Source organism: Tachypleus tridentatus, chromosome 11 (genome assembly GCF_004210375.1).
Source record: "Tachypleus tridentatus isolate NWPU-2018 chromosome 11, ASM421037v1, whole genome shotgun sequence".
In the NCBI taxonomy this organism is placed as follows: Eukaryota; Metazoa; Arthropoda; class Merostomata; order Xiphosura; family Limulidae; genus Tachypleus; species Tachypleus tridentatus.
The window spans coordinates 5,738,474-5,752,909 of NC_134835.1; the positions used below are offsets into that span (position 1 = coordinate 5,738,474).

At 35.4% G+C, this 14,436-nt stretch overlaps 1 protein-coding gene across 1 annotated transcript in view; it reads right to left on the reverse strand.

The window, feature by feature from the left end:
• Positions 1-2,796: 2,796 nt before the first annotated feature.
• LOC143231633 (E3 ubiquitin-protein ligase MARCHF6-like) overlaps positions 2,797-14,436 on the reverse strand; it is a 74,060-nt gene continuing 62,420 nt past the window's right edge. Inside the window, 2 exon segments of the mRNA XM_076466171.1 lie at positions 2,797-2,943; positions 4,561-4,695. Of these exon segments, the coding sequence (XP_076322286.1) occupies positions 2,812-2,943; positions 4,561-4,695 (267 nt within the window). The 3' untranslated portion in view covers positions 2,797-2,811.

Below are 14,436 nucleotides of genomic sequence, written 5' to 3' on the forward strand. Positions count from 1 at the left end.
TTCTTCTTTCTTCACAAATTGTGAAAACAAACTAATATTCAGTCTCTTCTAATGAATGACATAACAGTGACTTGTACCAGTGTCAGTGAATTCCACACCTTGTCAGTAAGAGGGTTAAAACACAAAAATAACTACAATGGTTTTGGTTACCCTCTAGCAAGAGACTAAACTGTACATGTTATAACTTTTAGTTACATTAAAAGAAAATTCTACTCAAGTAGAAACACATGTAAAGTGTTATTAAGTTGTAATTTCATCTTATAATTAGGATTCATTCTAGAAAGATAAAACATGGGCAATTTAAATTTACTTCATATTTTTGTCTATGGTTATCGGTTGGTCAAATCAACAAAGGCCATACATAATTAGGGCAGAGAAAAAACATTAAATATAAATCATTTTATTAAAAAACAAACATTTGTTTAGGATATTTCAGTAGGTACACAAACAAAATTTGAAAAATTTTAAGCCTAAAGTACTCTTAAACTTAACATAAGGATCACTACACTCACAGCAGTCAACACCCCACTTCCATATATCCATGGGTAGAATATTATTAAAAATACTTAATTAAAAAATCTGATTATTTTGTGTAGAAAAAACTTTTAATATTTATTACCATATTTTATTACAATTTATTTTATGTACAACATTAAAAGTCATAGTATGGAAACCCTGATGGTTACTTGAGGGTTGCAAGGTTGGTATAGTCGAGTGACCCTTAAGAAAGAGTTAATGTGATTATAAAAAAAAGGACATAACAGATATCCTACTCATAAAATGCAGACTTTTATTATAAGAAGCCTGGTCCAGGGTTTTGGATTAACACTGTTTACAGTTACTAATGAAAAATGTGATTCCCCTGAAATATTATATAACTAGTGCATACCAGACATTTTAATACAGTAATAAACAACATTTTAAACACCAAATATTTAGTTTTTCTTTAATTGGATGCTCAGCATTTCACGTTACAGCTTATTCAGGAGACTTCCATTAAACACAAACTGTAACTACAGTGCAAAGAGTGAAATGGTTTAAACAACAAATTTTAATTGAGTCTATATTACACAATTTTACTACGTTCTTTTGATGTATTTCTTGTTGAAATAATAAACTACTACCTGTGGTTACCACAAGTTCAACCTAAATCAAAGACTGAGATAATAAAAGATAAGATGAAATAATTATCATTATGGATACTACATTTGTTCCTATTCAACTCTGGTAATATTTGTTCAATAACAAGAGCTTCTTTGAATGTTTTGGTGGTGTACTTTATAGTTTTGGTAAAGATGTGTACAGAAAATAGTGGATTCATATCAGGTGCAATTTATCCATGACTTGTTAAAAAATGATCTGTGGCCATATTTCTTTCACATTGGTGTTTACAAAGAGTCAATAAATTCTCTAATCATTGTGTGTACCATTCTTCTTGTCCTTCCAGATGATGGCAGATTTTACATGTAAAGTGGTAACTAACATTGGAGACAACACACCCATTACTTTACTACAAGCACCAGTTTATTATTTTAACAATAATCTTTACTACTTAATATGTCGAATGCATACTTCAGACTCAATTAGAATTTATTATCTAAACCAAGTGAAGCTATGCATTGTAGCTACAGTTTCTGTTACAATGGAATAAACCCAAATAGTTAAGTGAAACACCGAGTGTTAGTTACAAAAAAGTAAGCTATTTGGTGTTGATATTAAGACCTTTACTGATAAGAAGAGAACAATGTTTTGACCTTCCTAGGTCATCTTCAGGTTAACAAAAAAAAGTTTGCAAGTGACCGTTGCTGGACACATGTATTAGGGACGAGAGTATAAACGGGTTCAGGATTGTAGTGGGCATTGCAGTTAGATGTTAGGTTATTAATTAGTATAGGTATAAAGGTGTTCCTTTATATTGCTTTAATTTTGGTTTTAGTTACTGTAATAAGTAGGGCTTCTTTGATTTTGCTTTTGTTTGTTTCCCTACTTAATATCTGAGTGTTTTCTATGGTTATGATGTGTTTGTTTGATTTGCAGTGTTCAAAAAACGTGTGAAAGTGTTTTTTTGTGTTCTATGAATCTTGTTTCCATTTTTCTGCTTGTTTCTCCAATATAGAAATAGTGGCAGTTGTTGCATTGTATTTTATAGTGTTAGTGTAGTTTTTACATACTATGAACTTTAGTTTTGTATCTGGTTTTTTAATAAGTTTGAACTGGAAATGAAACAGACAATTCTCTGTACAAAAACAACATAATATAATATTGCATTTGATATATTAAAGCCATGACTTTCTATAGGTTATATATAATATAGTGTTAAACATTACAGAGAACTATTGGCAATTTGTGAAATAGAGGATGTGTCAAGAAAGGTCTGATTTTCTATTCTATTGCTCTGTAACTAATAATGATTTAAGGTGATAAAAATTAAGCTTTGCCTGAATGATAACAAAATTATAATGAGTGATGTACAATAAATTTCATGCTTCTTAGAGGTGCAATAAATGGATTAGACAAGATGGAATGCCTAGACTGAAAATATCACAATTCTCATACTTGTAGAAATTCAGAATTATATTTTAATACTGTCATGAAATTATAAACGTAAAACTTATATACAATTAATATTTGGATTATTAGCTATGTTTTTATGCCAAATTTATTCATGACATAATAAGAAAGTAGTTTAATTAAAATTAAATTTGTAAAGTAACTCACGAAAACCCTGTGAGGTGCACACAAAAAGATTCCTGTAGTGTAGGAGTTGAACCTACTTAAACAAAACTTGAGGTCAGAAGAGTCATAACTACTTCACCAACACATTTCTAACATTAAAGCACCATGAACACTTACTTGTTCTAAGAGTCTTTTCAGCCACCAGTTAGGTCCCATTAGTGTAACAGCACAAACAATTTTTGTGTGGAGAACTCCTAAAGCCCAGTCCTACAAAACAATGAAGAACTTAAATTTAATGAGAAAAACTTTAAAAACCGTAGCTTTAACTTTGCTAAAATCATATTTAAAGAAAGTTATTTTTCATAACATGCAAATGAACATAACTAACACAATAACCAAAGCAAGTGAAACTGGTACAGCTTCTAAAAAACTAAAAATACATTACCCAAATCTTCTAGTAACAACAGTCAAACTAGTGCCAATATATATTGGACTTAATATAAATTAGGATTAAAGTATTTCTAAATTGAAACAGATATTAACCTCAATATACAAATTCACCACTGTTTACCTTTACTAAAACTAAGATTAGTGTGTTTAGAAGTATTTCTTTATAGCACTATTTCTCTTTCTAAAATTGAAGGAGGGGTTTTAGTTACCAGTGTTTCACTTACAAGACTAACTGAATATAAAGGACATGCTGAAAAACTTTTAACCAAGGAAGTATCAACAATATCCCCCATTTATTTCATTTTCACAGTCTAAATGCTTATGAAATAGTATAAAGCTTGGCACAACCTTTAAACTTTTTTGCTATGTATAATACGATTTCATCTACATATTTGTACATGTTAAGTATTAGCACTATAACCTTTGATACAGCATGTGTATCTTCACAAAATTTTGTAGGCTTTTTGTAAAGATTACATGTATTTTGAACACAAAAAATCAGATTTTTAATGAAATATTTTTACTAAAGATTTGTTTGTGAAAGTACCGAGTCTGTTTCGTTACTAGTCTGAATGTAAAGTGATTTCATGTTACGATTTGTAAAAAATTCTTCATCCCAAAAATGTCAAACGTTATTTCCATAATCTCTAAATACATTTAAAATGTTTGCTTTCAGTACGACTATATTTTATGTTACTTTCTATACTCTTAACTATGTGAGGTCTGTAACTAGACCAACCTTGTAACTGTCAGAAAAAATATGAGGAATGAAATATAAATCATGTTTTTATAATACTAGAATGACTACATATTATAACAGAAAAACACAAATGTTTGGTCTACGTAGCTTATGTCTCGTGTTGCTATACATTTATTATTTTTTATTATATTGATCTTGCAGTCATGCCTACATAACATTAAATAACTTGTATTGATGTGTAACTTCAAACAAAAAATTTACAGTTGAAAAAGAAAAACATAAATATAGAATGTCAAACTTAAGCAAAAAGTCTGAAAGTTGAGCAGAGGAAATAAGAAATCTAGTCAGAAAGTCAGACTTTTTGAAAAATTTTGTAATTCTTATGCATGTCACAAAACAGATAAATATTGTATAGTGTTAAAATATCAATTATATAAAAGTTTTGGTTAAAACCCTAGATAGAAATGAAATGTTCTAACTGAATTTTGAATGTTTCATTATGAGTGAGCACTTGAGAGAGCTATGAACACTCAACTTGTCCAGAATTCTAAATAAAGCAGTACTACTAACATTTACCTTTTATTAATTATTCAGTGAAGATGAACCTTAAAGATGCTTTGTTTGTGTACAAAGCTACATATTGGTTATCTACATTTTACCCACAACAGATATCAAACAGTTTTAACATTATAATCCTCCAACAGGAATGATTTTAAAAAGAAAAGTAAACTTACTTGCCAAATATATAAAATAGGTGTTTGGTGTAAGGAAACTCTTAGTGGAATGATAATGACCAGGTCAAACAACAGACCCATTAACAGAGGAATAACACCAAGCAGGATGCTGGTAGCAAGAAGAGATTTGGAGGTCTGGAAATAAAAACAAAAACCAATTACACCTAGATTTACAAGTATCAAAAAGCTGTTTTTAAACCATTAAGTATTAATTTAACTGAATTTAAAATAAGACAGTCATTCTGAGAAACTATTACTTGCATATTTATAATATTTCTTTCATATTATAAAGGATTTTTCAAAATTTTTTTTAAAATTTATTTTTAAAGGTGCATCTACACAGTTTACTTCACATATCAAAGATCAATCAAAATTTATAACAGTTAACCATTCCAATATTTTCAAAAGGGAGAAATGTGTGATAATATGCCAGAAGTATCATGACGTATTAAATATGTAACAAGGTCTAATCAGTAAGCTTTAGAAAAGATATTATTCAGTACTGATGTGACAGCAGACAAACTGTGCTGTTTCACTTTTCCAGTAACTAGTAAGCAATACAGCTTTATTTAGGTATTCTCATGTGAATTTTTCCAAGTACTTATGTGGTATTTTTCACATAGTAAAATATATATATGTAGGTTGACTAAAAGTGAGTTACAAACTATCTTTGTCACAATTTAATGAGGACTTAAGTATGTCCAGTGTAGCAAAATGTGAACAAAACTTATCAATAAGGTGTGGTCAAAGTATTATCCATAAAACTGGTGACAATGAAAAGTTAATTTATGCAAATCTTGTATATCATTTCTGGGAATACTATTGTTTGAAGTCTGTATAGGGCCATTTTATTCAATTCCTGAAATGAACCAGTTAAACAATTTTGAATTTATCAACTGTAGAAGCTAGTGGAGTATTGAGATAGAGACTGTATTCCGCACATTGAAAGATAAAACCTACTTGTGAAGTGCCTACCTTTACATATTAACAAATATGTTCCAGTAAACATAGTAGATAATTTTGATTAAACAACAAGTATTACCGATACATGTTTCACAAGAGTGATATCATCATCCTACAGGGTCTCATTCAAACCATATACAGCACTATAGGGACCACATTTAAGAATTCATTTAGAAGATATTACATCACATTCTTCCAGCCTTCATCAGATGTCCAAACTTTCAAAGCAGTAATGAAACCAAAATGTATGACTGAGAGCTGAGCTATAATACACGGACCACTTCTCTTTTATTTTTTTTGGCTAGATAATCTAAAGATCCAGTGAAAGTACCAGCAAAATTTCTTTGACCCAAAATCTCAAATATTATTTTTATAATCTCTAAAACCTCCTAAATACATTTCAAATGTTTGTTTTCACTAAAACTTTATATTTTATATTAGTTTCTATAATCTATGTGGGGTCTATCATAATCATTATAAAAAAATTAAGAAACATTATGTTTTTTTCATGCTAGAATGACTACATATTGTAACACAAAATATATATGTTTAGTCTAAGTAGCTTAAGTCCCGTAACGCTACATATGAACATATATATTTATTACTTTTATTTAAGTAGCTTAAGTCCCGTAATGCTACATATGAACATATATATTTATTACTTTTATTCTACTGACCTTCCAGTCATGCTTACAAAGTTTGCACTGATTAGGTGCATATGCTCTCGGGTTACGATATCCAATATTACGAAACTGACCTTTAGTCTTCCATATCTTGGCTATATTTTAACAGACTAGGACTTTGTAATATACAGTCACATTTAAATTATTATACATTATTAAACCATAGAACAACAAATCAAGAAGTAATTTAAACAATTATCTCTTCTTGCTACAACCTTTGTACTTGGTTGTTGCCAGGCACAGGTTGTTAAGCCTCTTAAAATTTTGTATGTGGAGGATATCAAACACATTTCTTTTATAGTTTTTATACATACAGTTAAATAGCCAAAAAAACTCAGAAATAACTACACTGATATCACATAATTCTACTCTAATTTATTAACCTTATTTACTAAGGTTTTGTCCCACACTGAGACAGCAATAAGCCTTCAGATTTACAGTGCTAAAATGAGGGGTTCAATTCCTCTTGCTGGATACAGCAGATAGCCTGATGTGGCTTTGCTATAAGACACAAGTTTTTTTTTTTTTAATTTTACAAAATGCAAAACTTCAGTAGACCAGAGACACAACCCAACTCCTTCAAAACTTGAATTGAAAGAATGTGGAAGGCTTTTCAAAGATTAATATAATAGGAAAATCACTCCTGGTACATTCTAAGCTGTTGATTGGTTATTAACATGTCATATACTATAGAGTAAGAGTATAAAAAAAACTGTTTCAAAAAATGGAAAGAGTTGAACAGGATCGCCATGTTTGATTCAGTACATAAGCTATATCTCAGGAAAATAAAAAATATGAGGTTATTTCTTTATATTCTAGTTTGTCAATATTAGAAACTTGAGCTCCTAATTTGTGCAAAACTATGGACTTAGTATTTTGATGTCACAAACATCTAATTTTAATCAGTGCTTTATTCAACACACCATATGACCCACAAAAATCTATATTTTTGTGTTATTTTAAATTGAAAAATTAACATATATATATATATATATATATTATTAAAGTTCGAATTATAACATATAACTTGATTCTGAACTTATTTAAATAAATTCATAAAATAGTAGTTCAATAAAATTATGAATGCCATTTAATGAATGTGATAGCACGGCCTTTGAACCCTGATGTCTTGTGAAAGGGTTAAAAGGATTTAGAGCTCATGCCATCATCTTCAATCATACTCTATTTTATGGCTGTGCCTCTATATAATAGCCCTGCAATGAAGTTTCTATTGCAAAAGGCTCCAGCATAAAGCTGTCATGTCAAAAAAACACATCATAGCTCACTGCATCTTTTATATAAACCAACTACTGTATAAGAGCAATAGATTATCAATGTGTTACATCTGGCAATTTGATCAATGGGTCTTCACACAGAATAACACTAATACGTACTTCATTTGCCATGTGCTTGAGGTAATTACTAGTATTGTTAACAAAGTATCCTGTGTACACATAAATTGTGTCCCTTTTCCAGGTGGGGACCCTTCTACTTCATGTTTCATACTGTTGCTCGAGACATGTGAACAGCTTTAACCACAAACCCTTAATGTCCTCACTGTTACAAGTTTCCACACTTGGCTTATGAGAGATGGGGCACAGCTTGTTGTAGGTCTCTTTCTCGATGGTCCTGATACTATATATTAATCCATATTACTTTGTTTTCTAATGCTATTAAGTATAAAGAATATCCCTATCTTGGACATTCTAAATACCCAGCCTGAACACATTTATGATCTGAGTGCATGAACATTTTGCATCAGAAAAGGCCATTACTTATAGTTCTCAAACATGATTTTTTGATAACATCACTACTTACATATCACCAATGTCAAAATGTAGTTGTAAGATATGCTGTTTCACTACTAGTTAAAAACTGATTTGGTTGTCACATTATTTTTTTTATTATCACATTAATAAAACATACTCAACCCAGAATATGACTTTTCTATGATCAGGTGTTAGAAGTTAAAATTTCCCTAAACTGAAAATGTGCTTCCAATAACATTTACCACCACTGACACTATAGCTTTTTTTCAACACTGACTTTGCTTATAAGCACTGGTCTCACATGCACCAGTCTCTTATAACCCACTCAAATTCCATCTAATTTGTAAATTTTTCCACTCCTATTAATGTGCTCTATATCCTAGAACTGTACATAAACAGTTCACTTAGATAATGTAATCACCTTTTTGAGACATAAACAGCTTCTACTGGGGGATTAGGGCAGGAGAATGTCCAAAACATACTTAGCAGCAGCTGAAATATAGCTGTAACCCCACGTTGAGAAGGGGCCAGTGTGGACATGATCCAGAGTTTACAAAGAACAGTGGTGTAACAAGTTAAAAGTGGTACACAAGTGGAGAGACCACATTACATCTAGAACAGGTATGGCTCTTCACACTGAACTCAGTTCCTGTATTTTCAAGGGTGGAACAATATATAAGCAATCACAATGATAAACCACCTATAACCCAATTACTGAGGTTCCACAACTTAGGGTTAAGATTAAAGGGTCTTGGTTCATATATTCCACATTGGTGGCTAGGGCTATTTGACTGCAATGTCAGAAATATGCATATGTTTGATTAGATCCCAATCTCTAGTCACAGAGTGATGCATTTCACACCACCAGAATCACTATGAGAAAGTAAGCAAGTGGACAACTTTCTTCTTCATCTGAAGTACTCCAAAAGGCAACACCTCAGGCTCGAAATGATGGAATCACGTATGACATACTCAACAAAAGGAAATTGATTGATTGATTGATTTAGTGTTTTATGGCACAAAGCAGGTAGGCTATCTGTGCCAAATGTCCAGTAAAAAGGTAAAACTAAATGAAATGTAGTAAAATATATAAAAGGAAATGAAGGTAAAACAAAACATCATTGAAAACAGAAAAAGCATAAAACCAATGTTGACACCTAGTCTACAATGTTAAGAGAGAAAGCAGAGAAGGAGAAGTTGTAAAGGACTACCTGTAGCAGAATGGTAATGATCATAACCCACCAGGAAGACTAACAGGTAAGTACAAGAATCACCATCAGTCACCTGAAGTTGGTCTTTCCAGTCCTGGTTCCGGGTTATGTGTCATTATGGCCAGTACCAAAAGGTAAAGTAATAAAAGTGTGAAAAAACATGCAGAAAATTGTAATAACAACTCGCCGGGACAACTAATGGGTAATTCAAACAGCAGCGTTAGTCATCTGAAGTTGGCCTTTCCAGTCCTGGTGTCGAGTTATTTAATGTTCTGGCAATTTTCCAATTTCAAATTGAACAAGAGAGATTGAGATTCTGAAAAGGGAACCACAATTAAAAAGGTGTAATGAATAAATATGCAAAAATTAAATAAGATTAAAAAGATTAATGGCCATTAAAAAACTAAAAACTATCAAGGTGGACAGTGTCACCATCACCAATAACACTGTCCAATGTTACGGACAAACCATGGGACAGAACATGTTTAAAATAGTGCCGTCGTTGAGAGTCATAACGATGGCAAGAAAGTAAAATGTGGCTTACAGTGATTTGAGTGTCACACAAACTACACACTGGTGCAACAGTTCCAGATAAAAGAAAATGATGAGTTAAAAAACTGTGACCAATGCGTAGTCTAGTGAGAACAACTTCCTCCTTCCGAACCTGATGGAAGTTAGATGGCCAAAGCCCAATTTGTGGTTTTATTTGAAAAAGCTTGTTGTCGCATTGCTCACTCCAAGTGGACTGCCAGCTGGCACAGAGCCAAGCCTTGAATACAGGACCATCGTCCATGTACGGAATAGGCACAGTGGTGATAGTGCCAGAGTAGACAGATTTAGCTGCCGTGTCTGCAAACTCGTTCCTGCGAATGCCAACGTGGCCTGGTATCCAGAAAAACTGGATAGAAGTAGATGTTAATGAGAAATGGGCAAGTCGGGTTTGAATATCAGCGAGCACAGGGTGTGAGCCAAAGTGAAGCGATTCCAGGGCCAGTAGAGAACTAAGCGAGTCAGTATAAATAGTGCAGTTGGAGTACTGCTTAGCTTCAATATGATCCAATGCAAGAGATATGGCGTACAGTTCAGCAGTGAACACAGAAGCTGTAGAGGGGGATTCTGCAAACAACCACCGAACCGCAACAAACCATGGCAGAGCCCACAGAGTCACCTCATTTGAAACCATCCGTATAAATTGGAATGGAATGATCGTTCGAAAGATGTTCAGTAAATAAAAGACAGTACTTCCAATCGGGAGTATCTGCCTTTTTCAGATGACTTAAAGAAAGGTCACATTTGGGGGCTGTAATAAGCCATGGTGGGATGGGCTGACCAGTGGATTCTGCAATGTTATCCAAGGACAGACCCAATTAATCCAATTGCGCCTGGATGCGAAGGCCAAAAGGAGCAATGGCAAATCGTCTGTTCTGAGAAAGTATGACCCACTGAAGAAGGAAAACACATCCCCAGGCGGGATGCTTTGGTAAGGAACGAAGTTTTGAAGAATATAGTAAACGGCAATGGTGCAGAGAAGGTTCATAAGATTCTACATATAAGCTTTGAACGGGGGGAAGTGCAGAAAGCCCTACTGCAGAGTCGAAGTCCTTGATGATGAATGGGGTCCAGCATCTTTAAGGCCGAGGGTCTGGCAGAGCCATAGACCATTGATCCATAACCGAGTTTTGATCAAATAAGAGCACGATATATCTTTAACATAGAACATCGATCCACTCCCCAACTGGCAGTAGAGAGGACATGGAGGATGTTCAGTGCTCTTGTGCATTTGACCCGTAGCTGCTTTGAGTGTGGTATAAAGGTCAGCTTACGGTCAAAGATAAGCCCCAAGAACTTGGTCTCAGGGACCACAGGCAGCAAAACTTCATTGATACAGAGTTAAAGATCAGAGTGAATACCCCCGTTGGCGGCAAAAGTGCATGCAAACAGTTTTAGAGAGAGAAAAATTAAAGCCGTTCACCGTAGTCCACTTCAGTACACGATTGAGAGCAGTTTGTAGTTGCCGCTTTAATATATCTCATGTTCGACAACTGACACGAGATGTGAAAGTCGTCGACATAGAGCCCATTTGCAACAGTGAGAGGGAGTTGTTCAGTGATGGCATTTATCTTTATACTGAAAAGTGTGACACTCAAAACACAGCCCTGAGGGACCCCAAGTTCCTGTACAAAAGAACGAGAAAGTGTCAAACCCAGAGGAACTTGGAATCTCCTGTGCATTAAAATTTTTTTAATAAACATGGGTAAATGGCCACGTAACCCATATATATGGAGGTCTTGCAAAATGCCATACCTCCATGTTGCTTCATAAGCCTTCTCAATGTCAAAGAATATTGATACAAGATGTTGGCATTTGAGAAAGGCTTCTCTGATTGATTTTTCAAGACAAATTAGGTGGTCCGTGGTGGAGTGCTGTCATCGGAACCCACACTGGGTGGGCGAGAGGAGGTTGTTTAATTCCAGGAACCAAACAAGACGAGCATTAACTATCCTCACTAAGATCTTACAGAGACAGCTCGTCAGAGCAATTGGACAGTAGTTTGAAGGAATCTTGGGATCTTTCCCAGACTTAGAGAAAGGTAAGATAATAGCTTGGTGCCAGGCATTAGGAAAAATATTCTCCTGCCAGATCCAGTTTAAAACAATTAGAAGAATATCAAGAGAAGCAGGAGAGAGATAGTGCAGTATGTCATAGTGTACATCATCAGGTACAACAGATGTACTGCCAGACTGATGAAGGGTCAGTTTCATTTCCACTAGCCTAAAGGGACGATTATAGTCAAAGAGGCAGTCAGTTCAAAAGGAAAGAGGTGAACGCTCCACCCGAGTCTTGATGGCTAAAAAGGTGTAGGAACAAGCAGAAGTATTAGATTCCCGGTAAAAGCTTTCACCTAGAGTATTGGCGATGCTCCCGGACATCAGCCACCTCTTGACCATCAGAGAGTAAGACCGAGTGGGGGACAGAATTGTAGTGCCCACTGACCTTTCGAACCCTGTCCCGTATGACCTTGGAACTGGTGGTAGAAGAAATGTTAGATGAGAGATCAATAGCAGTAAAGGACTGACTAGTTGTGTGAAAATAAGTGGAAGAACCAGTATTGAAAAGAGAAAGGTTGTGATCAGAGAGCATATGCTCTACAGAGCAACCCCCTCTTATCCATAACAGCACTTCCCAAGATGTTTTTCCACTTCAGGAAAAACAATCTCCTGCCAGATCCAGTTAAAAACAATTAGAAGAATATCAAGAGAAGCAGGAGAGAAATAGCACATCAGGGAGCTTACGCTCCACAGAGCGACCCCTCCCATCAATAACAGCACTTCCCCAGAGGGGATGATGTCCATTAAAGTCCCCCAGGATTAGAAAGGGAGACGACAACTGTTCAACGAGAGCATCAAGGTCTGATTGATCATACGTCTCTCCAGGGGACAGGTAGAGAGAACAAACAGTGATTGTATGACCCAAGGAAACATGCATGGCTACGGCCTCCAAGGGTGTGTTGAGTGACAAAGACAGGTGGGCACATGCTGATCAACTAATAGTGCCACCCCTCCATGTACTCATCCATCACACAGCCTGTCATTTCTGTACAGAGAAAACTGCCGAATGGTGACTATATCAGCAGGTTTTAGAAATGTTTCTTGTGAGGAAAGACATACAGGATGGTAGGAAGCAATCAGTGTTTTGATATCATCCAGATTAGAACGTAAACCTCGACAGTTCCATTGTATCAAGGTGGCCATTTTTAATGATGGGTAGGCGAGGTGGCTGGAGAACCATTCTGTTTATGACCACATCTTTTTTCCTTACTGTCTTTATTCGAAGGAGGTCTGTCGACCTTCATGGATCCTACCATGGGTTGATTGGGCAGGTCTTTGTTGTTGGAAGGGGATTCCAGTGACTGAAAATGCAAACAAATAATTGTTTTGCATCTTGGGGTGGGAGAAAAAATGTATCAGAAGAAATGCCTGTATTTGAAACCAAAGGATGTGGATCTTGAGGTTTGTTGGAATGTATGGGATGAACAGAGATGGGTGTAGAAGTCGATTCATCAACCTTTTTAATCATGGAGGTCAAAAGGCTTTTCATTTGTTTTGAAAACAATTCTCTTGGAGGCACAGAGAGATCTGTCTGCACTCCCACTGTAGTTGTGGAACGAAGTGCAGCAGAATATGTCCGAGATGGAGCAGTGGCCAGCAATTTCCGAGCCTCAGGATAACTTATGTTACGGGTTGTTTTCAAACGCTGCACCTCTTTCTCCTCTAACCATTTTGGGCAAAAACGAAAGTAGGAAGAGTGAGAACCATTGCAGTTGACACAATGTGGGTCCATGTCACACTCATAGGTATCGTGGTCCTTGCCAGGGAACCATGACATGATGTCTTTGAGTGGCCGAACCTCTGATATTAGAAACATCAGAGGGGATTTGGAATGTACGGCCATACCCTGCAAGTTAGATAACCTGCCTTGATGATGGCAGGTGCACGTGGTGATGTGAATGTCAAAACGAGGATATTTGTCGGCAGTGTAACTCCATCTTTGCGAGTGGAGATGTGCCTAACTGCAGAAAATCCTTGAGTGGAGAGACCAGCAAGAATCTCTGACTCGGTGACGTTCTTCAAATCCCTCTCAACAATAACTCCTCGTGATAAATTCAAGGTAGCATGAGGGGTAACCTCAATAGGTACATCCCCAATTGTCTTTGAATTCAAGAGGAGTTCATTGTATTGGGATGTGGATGTTTCAACCAATATCTCTCTATATTGAAGCTTCTTTACTGACTTTGGAGAGCCAGCAAAACCCTCTAGTCCCTTCTGAATAAAAATGGGGGACATTTGCTCTAAAGGTTTTTGTGAAAGAGAATGTAACATAAGAAAATGAGGTACGTGTGTTACAGATGTTGAAGATTGCTGCTCAGAGTCTTCAAGACGTGGTCGTTTACCTATTGACCGTTTATCCACTATTTTATTTAAAGTTTTTGTGGGAGGATCCATAGGAAAAAAGGAAAATTTCGATACCCACTGACCCCACCCACCATAAAGCCTTATGAGGGGATGCACTACAATGTCATGCAAGGACATTGCAGCAATGCCAGGGTTTCATAAGCACTATATCCAAACACCAGCATCAGACACAATGTCCACAACACCCGTTGAGAACTTCCAACACTGATACTTGGTTGACTCTAGCCCAAGTGGACCAGCCAACTGATCCAAGGATAGCCACCCCAAGGCTGCCCAT